This window comes from Sorex araneus, chromosome X (assembly GCF_027595985.1).
Source record: "Sorex araneus isolate mSorAra2 chromosome X, mSorAra2.pri, whole genome shotgun sequence".
Classification (NCBI taxonomy): Eukaryota; Metazoa; Chordata; class Mammalia; order Eulipotyphla; family Soricidae; genus Sorex; species Sorex araneus.
In genome coordinates this window covers 235,502,269-235,523,942 of record NC_073313.1, presented here as the reverse complement: position 1 = coordinate 235,523,942, position 21,674 = coordinate 235,502,269, and the positions used below count along the sequence as shown (strand labels likewise).

Here is a 21,674-nt window from a genome sequence, read left to right as displayed (position 1 = left end):
TAGGGGCCAGAAAGACAGCACAACAGCCAGGGGTACATGTTTTGCATCTGCTAGGATCAAGTTTTAAACCCTGGCAGCATAGGGCCCCTAAATACAGCTCTACATCCCCTGCACTGAATCACAGGATTGGCTGGCTGAGACTCACCAGGAATGGCCGCTGGATCCCCTGAGTACTGTTTAGCAAAGACCCCAGAGTAAAGGAAGAAAAAAAGACTAGTAAAATGAAAGTGAACAAAGGAACAAATTATTTTTTTGTTTTTGTTTGGGGGCCACTCCCAGCAATGCTCAGGTATTACTCCTGGTGGTGCTCAGGGGACCATATGGGATACTGAGGATAGAAACAGAATCGGTGGCATGCAAGACAAGCAAGCATCCTACTCATGATACTATTGCTCCACTCACAAATTACTTTTTATAGGGTAAATGTTCATCTTACACTAAAAAGCAAACTTTTTTATAACAAATGAAAAAAGGAATAAAGGTACAAAAGTTTTTCATAAGCCCATCTAAAAATATAATCAACTGAACATCATTATAAAACCAGTTTTGAATCCCATTTTTAAAAAAAATCTATGCTTTGATTACATTTCAATGTAAATACTTTAATAGCCTTAATTATGTATTGCTAAAAAAAAAAAGATTGAGTTGGGGTAGGAGGTCATAGGGATGGGGTCCCTTTCAAGAGGGAAGAGAGGTACACTGGTGAGGGATGTGGTACTGGAATTATGTCCATGACAAACCTTTGTTAATAGTATTTTAAATGAAAAATACATTTTTTAAAAAAAGAGCAAATATTAATTTGTGGAAAAAAGGAAGAAATTGAATTGACAAAAGGGGTAACATTCATTTATCATCTGATAATAAATTCCTCCCACATTGTACCTTTATCCCTGGGATCAACAAGCAGGTCATCAGCGGAACAAGGACTCTCCTCACTACCTTCATTGGAGATGGTGAGGAACGACGTGGGAGACACAGACTGAGAGCGGCTGCTATTGTTGCTTCCCCGGTCTGCGCCACCAGGTGTCTGTGTATCGATGCTGCGTGTGCTGCTACTTCTCTGCACAAGTGGGGGAGGGGCACGATGGCCATCTGGAATATCCTGTGGCTGTAATAAGTTATAGAAATGTGCATATGTTTATCACTGATATTGGAACTCACCCAGAGATACACCCAAAGCTATCTCTCATTATTGTCCCAGGAGACCCACATACTGGAAATCCTTTATCGAGTCCAAAGAGAGTCTTGTGCACTGCATAAGTGACACCTGGTGTAATTTTACTCCCTCACTCAGCAGCATGGGTGAAGACTTGCATTGCCTAGATTCTGTAATAGAGGTCAGTGCTTGCCTAATGATGAACTTCACTGAATAACTATTTATGTGCTAAATGATTTTAGAGGTTGGAGAAATAGTACAAGGTGCTCACCATGCATGCAGCTGACCCTGAATCTACCCCTAAGCCCCACCAGGGGTCACTCCTGAGCACAGAGCCAGGAATAGGCTATATGCCGCCACCACCAGGTCTGGCCGCTGGTGAAGAAAAACCTAACTAAAGAATTGTAAAATTACAAAATGGAGTGTATCAGGACAGTGAGACTGGGAGAATGGGGTGAGGAAAAACCCTGAGACAAGGGTCTAGGGAAACTGACACTAATGATGGTGGGTCTGGTGTCGGAATGTCAAATGCATAAATTCCTATCATCGAAAGTATTGTGAAACTGTAAATCACAGTACCAAACTTTTTGAAATCAATTTAAAAAATCAAACTGAAAACTAATTTGCACAAAGGTTCATAAATTAAAAACAATATGGTTATCTCAACAGCATTTGACAAAATTCAACATCCTTTCATATACTTCTTAATCCTTAAAAAATCGAGTATAGAAGAAATGTAATAAAGGAAAGAGGATGGTGAAGTCAGGGTATGGAAAAATCTAATTTATTGACCAGCAGAATCCTATATATATATGTATATCACATATATGTATATGTATATAATTAGAAAACACTGAGCAGAAATTTTATGTAGCTACAAAGGTGTAAGTAGCCCAAATATTCATCAAAGAATAAATAAACCAATGTATCACATAAAAAAAAAAAAGAATTGTAAAATTATAAAGGAGAACTATGGTAAAAAGTAGAATTATAGAAATAACACCGTTTTAGAGAAAAGAATTACTCAGCATGTGAATGAGTGATTCGATGACAGGTTCTTTTACCTTCTCCCCTGCCACCCTTTAGCCTGGAAGAGTTTTCAAAGAAGCCTCCCCAAATGAGGTTAGTTTCCTCACAGCAGTACAGATTACTGGGTGCAGGGGGTGGGCAGAGAATCAAGGTGAACATTCAGAGGAAAATTTGAATGCCTCTCTTAATGTGGACACTAGTTTATTGTATGAAACAAAAACAAAACAAAAAACACAGCTCTTTGGTTCATTTAACTATTATATCTGAGAAAGCTTCCTCCACCAGTGGTATGGAAAATGGAATTGGAAATTTCTGTTTTCTCTGAGGAAAATAACCAACTCTAATTTTTTTAAAGCTTTTTTTGGTCATATCTAGTGATGCACAGGGGTTACCCCTGGTGGTGCTAAGGGGACCATATGGGATGCTGGGAATGGAACCCGGGTAGGCCGCATGCAAGGCAAACGTCCTACCCGCTGTGCTATCACTCCAGCCCCTCAACTCTGATTCTTGAGATGTTAAGCATCAACAAAATACTAGTTTAAATGCTTTAATTCCTCTTATACTGATGTAAAAAATTTACATATACTCTACAATATGGATTTAAATATACACAGGGAATTTTCTGTGTCTTACACATGACTCATTATTATTTGGTGGCTTCGTTTTTTCCTTTTGGGGCTGGTGGTGCTCAGGAGACCACGTGCAGTGCTGGGCATTGAGCTACAGTGGGACTAGTTCAAAGAAACTGCCTTAACCCTATACTCTCTCTCTGCCCGACTCATTCTTATCAGTGTTACAGTTAGTAGACAAGGATAATAGGAATTGCACTCCATGATGTCATAATCAACCAAATAGCAACTTAAAAAAAAGCAAACCCCAACCCCAGTAAATTAGTAAGCTCAAGTTTTGTTAAATGGAACAAATAGCAAAGAGAAACATATCAGCTGTCTAGGAATTTTTTAACAAACAAAAAGTTTCTGTTTTATTTGATTTTAAGTCATTTCACAATCCCTAATGGAAACAACCCTGCTATATAATTAATAGAACTGTGGTTTGATGGTTTTAAGAGTCATGGTGGTGGCAGGCACCTTAATGTAGAGGAAATCTGTCACTCTGGAAGTGGCGTAGTATAGCAGCACTGCAAGCATAAAATAATATTGGTATTATTGTAAAATAATATTTTGTGTGCACAGAACTAAAATATTTTTAAGTAGTGAAGAGTCTTGGACACTTTGATGATAGTAAAGGAGCAGTAATTTTGTACATCAAAATCACAAACATTAAAAATTCCTGTAACCAAATAACCTTAGCTACAATAAACATTACTTAAATCAAAAATTTAGAACAAAACTATTTAGGTCATATTAGTAGTTTCTATGAGATACAAAGAAATAATACTTTTTCATTTACTTTTCAAGATCGAAAGTTTTTCAAAAGGTATAACTTTTCATTCCACCCTAACCTAAGAAAATGTGGAAAATAAGATTATGAAATATTCAATAATTGGAGTTACTGTATAAGGGATGGTTTTAAGAGAGATGATTACTTACTATAAGTTGTTCTTCCTTTTCCCCAGTCTCTTTAATTATTATCTCAATCTCCTGATTCAAACCTTCCACACTATTCCGGAACCGAGAGCCTGTCGATTTTGTGATGGGAAGTACTGGAATAAGTGCACTCTTTGGAACAGGAGCCTTAAGAAAAAGTGATGCATTAGGAAAAAAGAAAGAATTAATATAATTCAATCTAATTCTGCGTTCTGAAAATCCTATTTCATATATGAAAATATAAGTTTTACAAAATGTTCAACATTAGATATATTTTTCCTAAGCTTTTGAGGTTTAAAGATTAAAAACATCTCATTAGATTGAGTACAAGTGATTAAGAACTTAAAAAACAATCACCAGTCATCTGACCATTAGGAAAGGATTAATAATTTGGGGATTGGATACATTCAGCAGTGTTCAGAAGACCATATGGTGCTAGAGATCAAACCCTGGGCTCCCACATGCAAAGCATGTGCTCCAGTCTTATGAAACATCTCCCTGGCACCAAAGGAATTAATTTTAATTTATTTTGTTGTTCTTTTAGGGCCACATCTGGTGATGCTCAGAAGTTAGTCCTGGTTCTGCACTCAGGAATCACTCCTAGAGGACTTGGGGACCATACAGGATGCCGGGGATTGAACCAAGGTTGGCTGCATACAAGGCAAGAAATCTACCCAGTGGACAATCTTTCCGGACCCTAACTTCTATTTTCTAAAAAGAAAATTATTTCAGTCATTGTGATTTACAATACTGTTAATGTTAGAGCTTCTGAATAAACTCCTCTCCGACATGGTAATCTCACTTCTGTAGGCCGTTGCTTAGTTTCTGTTGTCTCTGGCCATTTATTATTCCCTTACTATGCTTCTTTATTACCCCTCATGAGAGTGATCATTCTGTATGCATTTTTCTCAGAATATTCTCATACATCTACACATTAAGGTTATGAAAGAAGTGGAAATAGGTTGTTCCAACTAAAAATCTTCGGATTATTTATATATGTTTTTGGTTTTCATCTGTTTTTGTTTTGGGAACACATCCAGAGCTGTTTGGTGGTTTACTCTTGGCTCTGTCTTTGCTCACTGATCATCAATTGAACTGATCAACTTAACAGAATTTCAACAAAGACAAAGCATAAAAGGAAATTTTCACTTTGAAAATCTAGAAAGATACCCAAGAGTTAAAGACTACTGGTAAGAAATACAATAGAGGGGCTCAACAGCAGACTGAAAGAAGCTGAAAATCAGTGAGCTCAAGATAAAGTAGTAACCCCCTCTTCCCCCCAAAAAAGCAACAGTAAGAATTAAAAAAAAACAAACACTAACATAATAGCTCTATGGGATTACAACAAAGGGGAATAAAAGGGTTAGAGGCTTGTGCATGCTCTGCGTGTATGAGTATCATGTTCAACCCCTAGCACTGTATGACCTTCCAAACGCCACTGAGAACAATTCTGGAGCACAGAATATGAATAACCCCCAAATGCCGCCAAATGTGGCCCCAAATACCCTCCTCTGTTAAAGGAAGAAAAACAAAACTCCAGAAAAAGAGAAAGGGTAAGAATTTTTATTTGAAAAAATAATAATAGCTGAAAACTTTCCCAAGCTAAGGAAGAGACCCAGATTCAAAAAACTCAGAGTTCCAAATAATATAAACTCAAGGAGATGCATAAACAAGATATTATAAATATAAACAAAGTGACAAAAAGGAAAGATAGATCTCAGATCCTCTGCTTTCTCATCCAACCTTCCAGGTGAGTGTAATGGTCTGGCTGACATACTGAGGACATTTTTGATCCAGAAGCAATCTCATTCCCTCCCAGATGGTCCCATAACCCTCCACAGTGTGCCATTTCAGAAGGCTCACCTCCACATCTCCTGAACCTGTGGCCACCTATGTGGCTGTGGAACAGCTCTACTCATCATGCCTTACATTGCTCACACATATACTTGCTGTCACTGGGTGGAGATAGGCAGGGAAAGAAAAGAGCAACATCCAGCCTATTCCTTCAGAGTCTTCTGGTGGTGGGCAGACAGGGTGGAGGGGAACGACAGACTCACCCTCAGCACAAGAACACAGCAAACCCAACAGGGAAGACACACAGAAGCCCACCAACCCCAATGAGTGAAAACAATAAAGTTCCAGAGACTGACAACAGCGGCACCATGTTGAGGTTGCTTAGTGAGCTTTAAAAACAAAAAACAACAAAAATTGTAAGACAGATTGTCAGCAAAACAAAGTATGGAGCAGAAATGAAAAAAATTACAATCAGATGTAACAGAAATGATGGGTAGGGTAGGTGATATAAAAAAGAAAAAACAATTCAATAGAAAGTCTGAAATAGCAGCCGAGGAAAGGATATACAAGCTCTAGGATGAGATGCAGGAAACCTCTATAAAAAATAGAAGATGTGGGAAAAATTCTGAAAAGAAACAGCACAATAGAACTATCCGATGAGTTCAAGAGAAGAAATTTTAAGTCCTAAAGAACAGGAAGGCATATTTGATAAAGAAACACCAGTTAAAGAAATCATAGTTAACAATTTCCCAAGGTTGAGGAGTGCACGCACTGAGATCTAAACAGTTAGATCACCTCCAAGCATAAATATCCTTATTATTCTAAACTCTCCCTCTTAACACACTCATTATAAAACTGCTATTTTAACTACTGATTTATATTTACTTGAGACTTGGTGGGATAAGCCCTAATATTTCATTTATTACTGTATTCTCTAAAGAAAACTCCCAATAAGTGTCACATGGTCTATATTAAGTAAATGCTACATGGCATGGATTGATATACATATATTTCAAACTGATGCCTTTTTTTTCACTACAGCAGAAACTACTAAAACAAAGTAACAACCATGACTCAATAGATAATACTTTCACATTCATAGCCAAGCGTTCCAATTAAACATGAATACCACTGTCTTAGCTTTCATGATACACATGTGCAAATGAAACAAGTCAGTTAAGATGTTTGATGTGTCAAGTGTACAAAACTCAAGACACATTAATTTATCAAATTACTCTATTTTCTAGCCCATATCTATAAAAAAGGCTTTAGAATTAAACAAACATGAAATTTGTTACAAGCTCCAATAATCTTTAAGTAAATTCAACTTGCAAGAAAATACTAAGATATTTTTTAGTTAATTTTACTCTAATTTAAGTAACTTTACTATAACAAGAAAAGTAACTTGAGGTCAGACTATACACAGTACAGTGGGAAGGGCATTTGCCTTGCACACATGGTCCCCTGAGACCACCAGGAGTTGATCCCTGAGTGCACAGCCTGAAGGAAGCCCTGAGCAAGCCGGATGCGGCCTCCAACCCCACCCCATCCTGCAAAAAAAGTAACTCATAAGCTACTTAAATCCATCATTAAATTCAATAAAATTCAATCTTTACACTGTTCTACTTGGAGTAAAAATAGGTGTGGGGCTGGGGAAGGCAACCATATACATGTCTTTGAAATACATAAAAATTGTGGATGGATAAAAGGGACTGGAAGGTTGGCAAACTTACCTATGAAACTAGCTCTGTAGCTTTTTTTTTTATAGAACAAATGAAAATTTATAATTGAAAAATGCAACCATTAAATACACAGTTTAGTGGATGAGTTTAAAAACAGAATGGAGGGGAAGAAATATGAGCAGATTGAAAGATAGTTTTAGAACTCACTTAGTTTTTATGTTTTTTTTTCCCTTAAATTTTTTGGACTACATCTGGCAGTGCTCAAGGCTTCCTCCTGGCTCTGTGCTCAGGGATCACTCCTGATGGGACTTGGGAGACTATATTGGGTTCCAGGGATTGAACCCAGATAGGCCATGTGCAAGGCAAGTGCCCTAATTACTACACTATTTCTCCAGCTCTGTAGCTTTTTGAGAGTAAGATTTTTAACTATCATGTTTATTATTTCACTAGCTATAAAACCAGTTTAAGTTTTTATAAATATCTGTATATCTTTTTGCTTCTTAATTAAAATAGCTTATGTGTGGGAAAAATTACTGGAAACTATGAACTATAAACCAGTGAAATTTACTTTCACTTGTGTCAATATTTTAGGACTTTAGTTTAAAATAAACAATCTATTCTTTCAAAAACCATACATTATACTTGGCAATCATCAATCCATCATCTATAAGAGAGATTTCTTGCTAAGAAACCCCAACCAACTTACATTCAGTTAACAGAAGTGCTCCCTGAGTGGTCACCAAGAGTAGTCTATAGTGCTCTCATGAGAAATCAAAGTAAAAGGACTTTCCCTGCTAAAAGAAGGTGCTATTATCTTGAGTCTTCAGTTAAAGAAATTGTGACTCAAAAAGGCTAAGTTACTTTTCTGGACCCTAGGCCAATGTTTCCCGTCCTATATTCTTTTGTCACTATTATACTGAACTATTTTGTCACTATTATACTGAATATATTATATTATAAAGAACTTTTTAAGGGTACATCAAAATGTTGAGACTGCCTGACATGCATGTGGACTGGAGCGATAGCACAGTGGGTAGGGTGTTTGCCTTGTACTTGGCCGACCTGAATTCGATTCCTTCGCCCCTCTCGGAGAGCCCAGCAAGCTACTGAGAGTATCTTGCCTGCACACCAGAGCCTGGCAACTTACCTGTGGCATATTTGATATGCCAAAAACAAGTCTCACAAGGGAAACGTTACTGGTGCCCGCTTGAGCAAATGGATAAACAACGGAACAACAGTGCTACAGTGATGTTTATATTAACATGCTGGATTTAAAAAGCAATTCAGGGGCTGGAGTGATAGCACAGAGGGTAGGGCATTTGCCTTGCACACGGCTGACCTGGGTTCGATTCCCAGCATCTCATATGGTCCCCTGAGCACCACCAGGAGTAATTCCTGAGTGCAGAGTCAGGAGTAACCTCCTCAGCATCGGTGGGTATGACCCAAAAAAAGCAAAAAAAAAAAAATGCAATTAGCTCTATCTTTCAGAAGTTACCTGCCAACTCATTAAATATACCTGCTGCCAACAATTTTTAATAAAGGACATAATTCATAATTCAGTGTTTCAAATATAATTTTTAATATTTCTCCTAAAATATTTCTCATAAAATAACAAAACACAAGAAAACAACAAATCCCTTGTCTAGATTTTGTGGTGTCTGTGATCCTACCTGAGACTGGTTAATAGCTGCATGGTTGCCATGGAATGGAGACTGTCGTTCTTTATCTCGATGATGCCGACTGCTATGTTTACTTCTCTGCAACTGCTGGCGCAATTTTGCAATCTAAAAAAAAGGAAAAATTAACAAGTGCATCAGATGTTTCCCAAATTACATATAAAACATACCCTTACTTAATAATAACTAGTTAAAAATACTTTGAGTTTTTAATCCACATCACAAAATTTAACTACACAAATTTTACATATATATAGGCATGCATATGTTTGTATCTCTTTAAAAGAGATCTGAACTATGCTCCAGCACTATTCTGAATCTGTTTAATATTTCTGGAATAGTAAACAAAAGAAGCTTTCAGCATCAACAGTATGTTACATTACAGTTTTCATATGCAGCTATTTCCTCATTGCCCTACAAAGTCATATTTTACTTAGATTTTAAAAAATTTTAGGGGCCAGAGCAATAGTACAGCAGGTAGAGCACTTGCCTTACAGATGGCTGACCTGGGTATGATCCCTGGCATCCAAATGTATGGTCCCCTACACACTGCCAGGAATGATTCATATCCGGCGATGCTCATGACTATTTCAGGCTCTGCACTCAGAAATTACTCCTGCTGTATTCAGGGGACCATATGGGAAGCTGGAGACTAAACCTGGGTTCAATTGTGTGCAAGGCAAATGTCCTACCTGCTATACTGTCACTCCAGCCATTTTTACCCAAACACCTAACTTTTTTAATAGTTCCAAAATTTTAATAGTATTTCAAAATCAATTCAATGAAATGCATTCAGAAACAAACTTTAAATAATGAGTACTATTGCAATAAAGTTCTGTATTTTTTAAACATTTTTTAAATTTCTACATGATGTAAGAAAAAGCAAAAGTTATTTTTTACACACATAAATGGTAATTAGGGCATAGGAACATAGTCAAATTGATATCAGGCAACTAAATTCAAAAATATTACCAAAGAAACATTAAACAAGAACTTGTTGTGTCAGTACAACTTTATATATCTGATGTTTACACTGGACTGGAGCGATAGGGCATTTGCCTTGCACTCGGCCAACCTGGGTTTGATTCCTCTGTCCCGCTAGGAGAGCCCGGCAAGCTACTAAGAGTATCCTGCCCGAAGGGCAGAGCCTGGCAAGCTACCCGTGGAGTATTCAATATGCCAAAAACAGTAACAACAAATCTCACAATGGAGACATTACTGGTGCCCGCTTGAGCAAATGGATCAACAACGGGATAACAGTGCTACAGTGCTACAGTGATGTTTATATTAACATGTTGGATTTAAAAAACAATCCAGGGGCTTGAGTGATAGCATAGAGTAGGGCATTTGCCTTGCATGCGGCCGAACTGGGTTCAATTCCCAATATCCCATATGGTCCCCTGAGCACTGCCAGGAGTAATTCCTGAGTGCATGAGCCAGGAGTAACCCCTGTGCATTGCTGGGTGTGACCCCCCAAGTAAATAAATAAACAAACAAACAAAATAAAAACAATTCAACCAAGAGAGAGAAAGAAGGAAAGTGCTTGCCATAGAGGTAGGTGAGGGGTGGGGGAAGGAATCTAGTGGGAAATGCATACTTGCCATAGAGGTAGGTGAGGGGTGGGGGAAGGACACTAGTGGAAAATGCATACTTGACAAGGGACAGGTATTGGAAGATTATATGACTGAAACCAAATCATGAACAATTTTGTAACTGTGTATCACACTGATCCAATTAAAAAATGTTAAATTAAAAAATATTCTATCTCGGGGGCTGGAGAGATAGCACAGCGGGTAAGGCGTTTGCCTTGCACGCGGCCGACCCAGGTTCAAATCCCAGCATCCCATATGGTCCCCTGAGCACAGCCAGGGGTAATTCCTGAGTGCAGAGCCAGGAGTAATCCCTGTGCATCGCCAGGTGTGACCCAAAAAGCAAAAAAAAAAAAAAAAAAATTAAAAAAAAATATTCTATCTGATCAATGTATATACTTATTTATTCATACTTTCATATCCAATCAACATAATAAATGTTTTTCTATTACTTTTCTCAAGTGAGCAAAATATCAATTCCCTAAAGGGGGAAAAAAGGGAAACTGAGAAATTCACAATGCCTCCATGTTCAAGGAACTAGTCAATGAAGTGATCAAATTTCTATATCCACACCCTTACAATCTTTTCCTTACCTCCTTAAGTTGATCTGTACTGCCCCATGAAGCTGACCGTTTATGAGACCCTTTCTTCTTTTCATAATATTCTTCAGCCCACGCAGCCTCTGTCTGTAATAGAAAAAGAGGGAAGAGGTACTTTAATAAAACAGTTAATTATTTAACAATAATACCTACCATGGAGCAGAGTTCCTGGCACTCATTTCTGCTGTTTTTGGCTATTATTCTCATATTATGATACTTCTACACAATGGAATACTACTATGCAACCATTAGGAAAAATGAAGTCATAAAATTTGCTTAAACATCAATGGAGATTAAGTTTGTATTATGTGTATTATGGTGAGTGAAATGAAATCAGAGGGAAAGGGTCAGACACAGAATGATTATACTCATTTGCAAGATATAAAAATAAACATAGTGTGAGGGGCTTAACTTTTATCAAATTTTTAGCTTCAGTTTTGCATTCACTGAAGGAATGAGAGGATGGCAGAGAGTCTCTTGCAGCCGAGCCTGGCTGTCTTCCCCAGGGCCCCTCGGAGGGGGTGGACCTCATTTTCCCTTCCCACCCTGAGCAGAGCTCCTGAGGCTGTAAACCTCCGGAACCTAGCCACAGCCATACCCAAGGCCCCTCTTGACATGTTCAGACGAGCCTCACGCATGAAGGAACCAGCAGGGGAACCCAGGTGTGTGGGACCCGGGGCTGAGACCTCAAAGCCTGCTCGATTTGGGACTGGGCCTCTTCTGCCCAGATTCCCCATTTTTCAGTAGCTAGGCGGTCATACCCAGCGACTGCCCCCAACCCCGTGTAATCCCACCAGTGGCCAACATCCAGAGACTATAACACCAAGCTCCCAGAAGCGCATCTTTTAGCCTTGTTCTCCCCATGGAGAACCTGGCAAGCTACCGAGAGTTTACTGCCCACATGGGAGAGCCTTGAAAACTCCCCATGGCGTATTCATATGCCAAAACCAGTAACAATGATGGGTCTCATTCCCCTGACCCTGAAAGAGCCTCCAATGAGGCACCATTGGGAAGGATGAGTAAAGAGAGGCTTCTAAAATCTCTGGGCTAGGACAAAAGGAGACGTTACTGAGACCATTCGAGAAATTCGAACGATTAATGGGATGATGATGATGACGATGATGATGATGATGATGATGATGATGATGATGATGATGATGATGATGAAGGGATTGGAGGGGAGGGGCAGGGTGGGTTTTGGGCCACAACCAGCTCTACTTAGGGCTTACTCCTGGCTGTAAACTCAGGGATCACTCCTGAAGGTGCTGGGAAGAATGCATGTGGTGCTGGGGATCAAACTGGAATTGGCTATGCGCAAAACAAGAGTCTTAACTATTTTTTTTTTCTTTTTGGGTCACACCTGGTGATGCTCAGGGGTTACACCTGGCTCTGCACTCAGGAATTACTCTGGGGCAGTACTCAGGGGACCATACGAGATGCTGGGAATCGAACCTGGGTCGGCCGCATGCAAGGCAAATGCCCTACCCGATGTGCTATCGCCCCAGCCCCAAGAGTCTTAACTCTTTTTTTTTTTTTTTTTGCTTATTGGGTCACACCCAGTGAGATGCAGAGAGGTTACTCCTGGCTCATGCACTCTGGAATTATTCCTGGCGGTGCTCGGGGGACCATATGGGATTATGGGATGCTGGGAATCGAACCCGGGTCAGCTGCATGCAAGGCAAACACCTTACCCACTGTGCTACAGCTCCAGCCTCAAGAGTCTTAACTCTTATACTATCTCTCTTGCCCTGACAAGACAGCTTTATGAACTTAAGGAGTTTGTGCTTTTCCTTTTTTTTATAAAAAAAAATGTAATAACTTTAAACACCATAGTTTACAAAGTGGTTCACAATACAGGCATTGCTTCAGGCATTCAATAATCTAACACCAATCCCACCACCAGTGTGAACTTTCCTCTACAAACGTCCCCATTTTCTCATCCACAGCCAGGGAAAACAGGGGCTAGGAGGACTGGTCAATCGTGAAATGTGTGTGAGGCAGAGGGTAGGTAAGATAGAGAAGGAACCAGTATGACAATAATAGCTGGAAATGATCATGCTGGACAAGAACTGAGGATTAAAAGTAGGTAAAAGGATATACCCGAGAAACTTTCAGTATCTGTACTGCAAACCACAAAAGAGATGGGCAAAGGAGGGAGGGATGGAAGGAGAGAGGTGGTGGGGAAAGAGAGAGAGAGAGAGAGAGAGAGAGAGAGAGAGAGAGAGAGAGAGGAGAGAGAGAGAGAGAGGAGAGAGAGAGGAGAGAGAGGAGAGAGAGAGAGAGAGGGAGAGAGAGGAGAGAGAGAGAGAGAGAGAGAGAGAGAGAGAGAGAGAGAGAGAGAGAGAGAGAGAGGGGTACCTGCCACAGAGGCAGGCTGGGGTGATGGGACGGAAACTGGGAAATGTAAACTGGTGGAAAGTGTTGGAACACGGCTTTCTAAGGGTTCAAAAAAAATCACAGTGGTTCAATAAAAAAAGAAAAACCTCTACCCTCCACCAAAGTCCCCAGTTTCCTTCCAACCCCCCAGTGTGCCTTTGTCTTAAGGACTTTCCCCCTCCCCATTGTCCTGGTAATCCCTTCCCTAATTTATCCCCCTCATCCTGCCCAAGTGCCAAGCTTCCCACTGAAGACCAGTTCTCCTGCTCGTCATGCCTATCGCCATTTGGATATTAATACTCTCCTATAAGGTTTCTTTATGTCCCACATATAATCATTCTGAATCTGTTCCTCACTCTGGCTGATTTCACTCTACAGGATACTCTCCAGATCCATCCATGTTGCAGGAAATTGCATGATTTTATCTTTTCTTAAGGCTATAAAGTAGCTTTAATTTTCTTAATCTTCCTCCATTGTGCATATGTAACATAGTTTCTTTATCCAGCCATTTGTTGGGCATCTGGGTTGTTTCATATTTTTGCTTTTGTATATAGTGCTGCAGTGAACACAGGAGTATAGATGTCTTCTGATTTGTGCTTTGGGCCCTTGGAGTATATTCCCAGGAGTGGAATTTCTGGGTCAAAGGGAAGCTCAATTTTTTTTCCTGTTGTTCATTTGTTTGGGGGCCACACCTGATGATCCTCAGGGGCAACTCTTGGCCCTGTACTCAGAAATTACTCCTGGAAGACTTGGGGAGTGGGATGTGGGGGATTGAACCTGGGTTGGCTGTGTGCAAGGCAAGTGCCCTACCAGCCCCTCCTACAGATATTGTGAAAAAATATATACATCAACTACTTTCTGAACTGTTAGAAAGAATGCACCTATGGAAAGTTGGGGAAAATATTCGTGACAACAAAGGAAACTATCAATTTCTTTTTTTGTTTTGTTTTGTTTTTGAGTTACACCATGCGATACTCTAGGGTTACTCCTGGCTTTTTACTCAGAAAATACTCCTGGCAGTGCTCAGGGGGACACATGAGATACTGGGGATTGAACCCAGCCAGGTCAGCCTTGTGCAAGATGAGCACCCTACCCACTGTACTATCACTCTGGCCTCAGTGATTATCAAATTCTTCATGGGTGGAAGCTACTTACTTCACTATATAACCTCTATATTTCTTTTGAGTTTTAAACTATATGAATTAGTTATAGCCAATTTTTAAAAATCTGTATATATTAATGGATGAAAAAAATCATTGAAGAGAGACCTAGTTTATAAGGATTAAGTGATGTCCTTAAATGAAAAGACTGCAGACGTATACAACAAATAGGCTATAAACCCTATTTATTTATTTGCAACAACCAGGGAAATAACTGGTTTAGGTTAAGATTCATCAGTGGATACTAAAACCAGTAGGTAAAAAAAAAAAAAATCACAAGGAATAAGAAGTGAAGCAAAAAAGGTATTCCATAGATTTGCAAAATTATAAAAGATGCAAGTGGCTATTTGACAAGATGTAGTCAAGTTTACAGCATAAAATACTATTAAAGTCAAGAATATGAGTGTAAGCTGTTATATTAAAAAAGGACTAAGGACAAACTAAGAACAATGCATTAATCTCCACACTGGATTATATCAACTTTTTTTGTTGCTGTTTTTGCTTTTGAGACCAAAAATAAAAGTGGTGCTCAGGGCTCACTCCCTGGCTCTGCACTCAGAAATTACTCCTGGCAGTGCACAGGGGACCACATGGGATGCTGGAAATCAAACCTGGGTCAGCCAGGTGGAAGCAACTGTCCTACTGGCTGTACAATGGTTCTGACAACTATTGTAAGATTTTCTTACCAAGCATGGTCATAAGCATGCTTATCTGTGGAATTAGAATGCCAGCGACTTACTTATGACTAGCAAATAATGACAGTAGTAGACTAGCAATTTTATGCATAAAGGCAAAAGATGAAAAATATTAACTGGCAAATATTTAATAGCTACGTTCAATATACCACTCTTGAGACTTTCCTATGAAGCTGACACTTCAAAAAATTAGAAATACAGGAAGAGCTTAAAAATGGGCACTGGTGGAGGGATGGCACTTGATCACTATATGACTGAAATGCAAGCACGGAAGTTTCTAAGTCTGTTAACGGTACCTCACTGTGACTCACTAATAAAAAATTTAAAAAATACATATATAGGAAGAGCTTAAGAGGTAGTATAGCAAGTAGGGCCCTTGGTTTGCCTGCAGCCAACCAGGTTAATCCTCAGCATGCCAAGTGGTCCCCTGAGACCCTCGAGGAGTGATCCCTCAGCACAGTTAGTTGTGGCTCAAAATCTAAAAATAAAATTTTTTAAGTAGGAAGACTATAGCACTGTAGCACTGTTGTCCCGTTGTTCATCGATTTGCTCGAGTGGGCACTAGTAACATCTCCATTATGAGATTTGTTACTATTTTTGGCATTAAGAATTAATTTTACATACAAAAATTAATCCAAGGGATTAAAAAAAGTTACTTCCTAAATGTGTTAAGGATGAATCAAAGATAATGAGAACAAAAGTATTAATTAAACAAAAGTTAAGCGTGAAGAGCAAGTTTTGTTTTTTTTTTTCAGTGAAATTTCAGGCAGGAAAAAATACTTAGCAAAATTTTACTTCTAATTCAAAAGTTAATTGCTTGCCTTGCACACGGTCAACCCGGGTTTAATGCGCAGCACCACATATGGTCCCCGTTAGCCCTGTAAGTTTACCCTTGGGCACAGAACCAGAAGCAAGTCCTGAGCACTGCCTTAAAAAAATCTATCTCTTGCCCGCAGAGAGTCTCTTGCCTGCACGCCTCGCTCTCTTCCATGGGGCCCCTCAGAGGGGATGGGCTCCAGCTTCCCTCCCCACCCTGAGCAGAGCTCCCGGCGGCCGAAGACCACTAGAACCTAGCTATAGCCATGCTGGAGGCCCCTCTTCACACGTTCGGACAGGCCTCATGCATGAAGGTACCAGCAGAGGAAACCAGGCGTGTGTAATCCCATCAATGGCCAACATCCAGTTAAAAGCAAGCTCCCAGAAGCGCGAGGCCACTTGTAGGCTTGTAGCCTACTTCTCCCTCTGGGAGAAACTGGCAAGCTTCTGAGAGTTTCCTGCCCACATGGGACAGCCTTGCAAGCTTCCCATGGCGTATTCATATGCTAAATCCAGTAACAAGCTGGATCCCATTCCCCTGACCCTGAAAGAGCCTCCAGTGCGACATCTTTGGGAGGGCGAGTCGAGAGAGGCTTCTAAGATCTCAGGGAAAGGATGAATGGAGAGGTTACTGAGTCTGCTTGAGAAATCGATGATTAATGGGATTTCCTTACCTATCTATCTATCTATCTATCTATCTATCTATCTATCTATCTATCTATCTATCTATAAAAGGGTAACTGTTTTCTTTGTTCAAGTGAAAAACTGCAGGGCTGAAGCAATAGGTAGGGCCTTTGTCTTGCACATGGTTGACCAGGGTTCAATCCCCAGCATCCCATATGCCTCCCCCAGCACTGCCAGGAGTAGTTCTTGAGTGCAGAGCCAGGAGCAACCCTTGAATACTCCCCCCCCAAAAAAAAATTTTCCTATAATTTTAAAATACTCATAGGTATTAATAAAGAGTAAAATTGAGTTTTACTGTTTTCATTTCATTCAATATCACACTATATGCTGGAAGACTACTGAGCATCCACTAACAAGCCAGGCAATAGTACTGGAGTATTGTGTGGAAAGAGAGTTCTCTTTTTTGAAAAATTTTATTGAATCACTGTGAGATAGTTACAAGCTTTCATGTTTGGGTTACAATCTCACAATGGTCAAAGACCCATCCTTCCACCAATGCACATTCCCACCACCAATATCCCCCCTTTCCCACCCTCCCCCTGCCTCCATGGCAGACAATATTTCCCATAAGCTAGAAAAATTATTGCCAATCATATCATGTGATTAAAAACCCTGAAAAGAGGCATTCATCCCAAAACTGAAATAACAGGAGAAACATGTACATAAAATTTTGTGGAATGCAGGAGGATGCTAATGTATTCGAGTATGGTATCCAGGCAGAGTGTAGAAAAGCAATAGAAATTAGTTTTGTTTTTTTTAAAAAAAAGCTGGGAATATTATCAAGCAGAGTATTCAGGATTCTGCAAATTCATTATTGAGAGTGGGGCATTATTTTTGAAATTATTTGTAACAGAAAAATCAATTACAGAATCAAAAGACTATTTGAAGGACTGTAATATGTTAACCTCCATTTCCTCCCTCCCCCACCCCCTGAAACTCCCCAGACCTTTATTTACATACTGTGGACGTTCATGATGATTTGTTACAGGCATTCAATATTCCTACACCAATCCCACCACTATCACCTTCCCTCCACCACTGCCCCAATTTTTCCAACCAACAAGCAAAAATTTCATAAAAGTGAATCTATCAAGCTAGAGAGATAGTACAGGGGTTAAAGAACTTGTCTTGCACACAGCCGACCCCAGTTCAACCCCAGTACTTTGCTTCTATCAAAATTTGTACAAATCTACTGGTGGAGGGATGGGTGTTCAATCATTGTATGACTAAAACTCAAACATGAAAGCTTTGTAACTGTATTTTACATTGATTTGATTAAAAAAATAGTATGAGGGGCTGGAGTGATAGCACAGTGGGTAGGGCGTTTGCCTTGCACGCAGCCGACCCAGGTTCGAATCCCAGCATCCCATATGGTCTCCTGAGCACCGCCAGGGGTGATTCCTGAGTGCATGAGCCAGGAGTGAGCCCTGTGCATTGCCGGGTGTGACCCAAAAAGCAAAAAAAAAAAAAAAAAAAGTATGAATCATGTTGAACCTGGATAGATAGTACAGCGAGTAAGATGCCTACCTTGCACACTCCCAGCTTGGGTTTGATCCCCATGGTCCCCTGAGTAATTCTTGAGAGCAGAGCCCTGAGATTGTTGGATATGACCCAGAAACTGATAAAAATGAATCTCGCCCACTCAGCAGAGCCTGGCAAGCTACCCGTGGCATATTCGATATGCCAAAAACAGTAAAAACAAATCTCACAATGGAGATGTTACTGGTGCCTGCTCAAGCAAATCGATAGCAACGGAATGACAGTGACAGTGACAATTCAACATTAATTTAACCTCTGAATTACCACGCATTAATTGCATTAGGCTTTAAACACAGACTACCTCACAAAGTCTCTGACTTGGATCACAATTTCAAGCGAATGAATATTGGCGGGGGGGGGGCAGGAGGGGAGGGTAGGGGAGTAATTATCAAACTCAACATCTGAAAGAAAAAAATAAATAAAAATAGTGTATAAAAAAATAGAAGGCCCAAAAGACACACATTCTGTTTTTCTCTCCCTAAATTGATATGATCAGAAAAATACAATAGGCACAACCTAAAAATTAGATATATTAAATTAGTGGAACTACGACATAAATAATATCAGATATACAAATCTGTCTACCTTTTTAAAGAGCATGGCTGGAGGGGAGGGCAGGAGACAGGGTAGGAGACAATGTGGTATTGAGCACTGCACCAAACTCAAACATAAATGGCAAAATCTTGCCTTGTAGGCACTTAATTCTGTACTCCCTCTATGGCAGTGGTAAGAGAGAGCAGTGTTTCTCAACCTTTCCAAGCACTGGCCCCCTTCCAAGCTCTTTCCTTCCTGTGGCCTACCTAGATTATCCCACCTAGACTCAGGCCATGGCCCCCCATTTACACAATTTCCACCTGTGACCCACTTGAGAAATGCAAGGCTGGAGCACTGTTCTCTTAGTCCCATTTGGGGGACATGCTGAAAAAAATGAACAAAGCTTAGAGATTTCATTTTAATCCAATACTGTCAGAGTTAAGTTACTACTTCTGGAAAGACTTACTGAACTACTTTCACAGATCAAAGGTTCCCAATGGTTTGTAAGAATGCATATTTTCACTGATAAAGACAAAATATTTGAAACCAATGAACCTGAAACTGCAGAGGAAATAAAGAAGGATGCAGAGACATTCAAGGAAATACACCCACAATGATTTAAACATGACGTGTGGATTCGGCAGGAAGCAGATAGAGGGGACCTGAGTGACAGCTTAATGGCAAAGTATCTGCATGTTTGATTCCCAGTACCGTCCTCCATGCCCTAGTGTAACCTAGCAAACTGCTCTATGGGATTCCTGGGACCACACAAAGTATGAGATTTGCAGTGCACCACAACCAAGTGTGTGTGAGCACTGCAGCCACATGTGCAACCCCCTGGGAACACCACAACCAAATAGATATAACCCCCAATGAACATCACAACCAACTGTATGAGCACTGTAGCCACGAGTGGGTGACACCCAGTCACTGCAATGATAGCAAGAACATAAAGGGAAGGGAAATGTAAAAAATCTTTAAATTACAAAGCAGGTAGACTACATTTATTTCCCATGTTATATGTCATAGTAAGTTCAGCGAACTTACAGATTTTGAATAAATGCAGAATTCTTCAGTTCAAAAGTCAAAATTTTTGAAAAAGTTCATTTCTTGGGGCTGGAGTGATAGCACAGCGGGTAGGGCGTACGCCTTGAACGCGGTCGACCCGGATTTGATTCCCAGCATCCCATATGGTCCCCCGACACCGCCAGGAGTAATTCCTGAGTGTAGAGCCAGGAGTAACCCCTGTGCATCGCGGGGTGTGACCCAAAAAGCAAAAAAAAAAAAAGTTCATTTCTTTCTATGAATGAATTTTTGTTTGTGTAGTTAATCCTGGAGTATAAACCTCAAGATAATTTTAAATTACAAGCATCTTACTAAACAACGGAATTCAGTTTCAACAATTAATGACCAAAAAGTCACTAATAACACCTGGAACTTTGGAAACCAATATGCAAATCCAAAAATCACTGCAAAGTGTCTTTACTAGGTTCTATAAAAGAATAGTCTCCCAGAAAATGCTAAATCAGGCAGCCATCAGCAACAAGGCTAGGAGACAATACAGTGTTAAGGCACATTCAAGTTCTAGTCCTAGCATCACCTGGTCCCTTAAGCATAATGAGTTCAGTCTTAGAGGAACTACCAGGAGAGCCCAGGTATCCCTGGCACTCAAAAGTCAAGGAACATCGCACCTTAAGGCCCTTGTATTGAACCAACAGCTTGGTTGGCCAGCAACTGCTGGTGGAAGAGTCAGGCCTCTTGAGCACTACCTGAGAGCATCCATCACAAAGGAAATAAAAGGGGAGGGGGAACCCTCTAAATTGAGATGTACCGTAAGTGATTTTCAACAATCAATATAAAAGAAACTTTTAAATCTTTAGATAAGTTTCATTCCTCACTAACTGCTGCAACTATTCTCTGTTACGTTCCTTTCCAAACATTCCTTGTTTGCTGTCAAGTACACCTGTCTAAAGATGAAAATAAAAAAATAGAAAAGTCAGATATAGTTCCTGTGTTCACAGTTTCAGTCTACTAAGTATAAGGAACATTAAATAAATGTAAATAAATGATATGCAAATAGGTATTGTAACTGCAGCACAACAGGCTATGTAGTCTTGGACATCAGCTTCCTTATTTGTAAAACTAGTAGGTAGATACAAAAGATCTCTTAAAATCCTTTTAAATAAAAAATTTAATCTGATAGTATTAAACTTTACTTCCAGAGTTCCTTTGTCAGGATATTTACATGTATAGAAACTATCAACGACACAATATAAGCCCTGACACTCAACAGATGATTTTAAGCACAAAAATATAAGGCTGGCAGGGAAGTAAAGCAATTCTTGCTATTAAAAATATTTAATTCCAGATAATACAGCATGTACGGTGCTTGCCTTGTACACAGCTGATCTGGGTTCAATCCACAGTACCATATATGATCCTTTAAGTCCTGCCAGGAGTGATCTCTGAGCGCAGAGTCAGGAATAAGCCTTGAGCACCACCGTGAGCCTTGGTGTGACCAAAAAAATCAAAATGACCAATTGGTGCTAAGTAAACCACATTCAAGTGTGAGCCACCAGTGGTATGCATTTACATTAATGTAATAAACATACTGTGTCACTGTCACTGTCATCCCGTTGCTCATCAATTTGCTCGAGCAGGTACCAGTAACATCTCCATTGTGAGACTTGTTACTGCTTTTTGGCATATCAAAACATATTGTGATTGTCTAAATTTTTTAAAAGTAGAAGAAAAGTATCTCTATAAATTACCCATATGCATCATAATTTCTTTGGAAA

The 21,674-nt window shown here is 39.8% G+C and overlaps 1 protein-coding gene across 2 annotated transcripts in view; it reads right to left on the bottom strand.

Annotated features, from left to right (window-relative positions):
* FAM117B (family with sequence similarity 117 member B) overlaps positions 1-21,674 on the bottom strand; it is a 76,650-nt gene that overhangs the window by 8,174 nt on the left and 46,802 nt on the right. The window contains exons 3-6 of one of the 2 annotated variants that reach the window (XM_055122466.1): positions 11,067-11,159; positions 8,879-8,992; positions 3,736-3,879; positions 883-1,108 (exon numbers count right to left, since the gene is read on the bottom strand). In XM_055122466.1, the coding sequence (XP_054978441.1) occupies positions 883-1,108; positions 3,736-3,879; positions 8,879-8,992; positions 11,067-11,159 (577 nt within the window). The remainder of the gene's footprint in view (positions 1-882; positions 1,109-3,735; positions 3,880-8,878; positions 8,993-11,066; positions 11,160-21,674) is intronic. The other variant, XM_055122467.1, reaches the window with a different exon arrangement.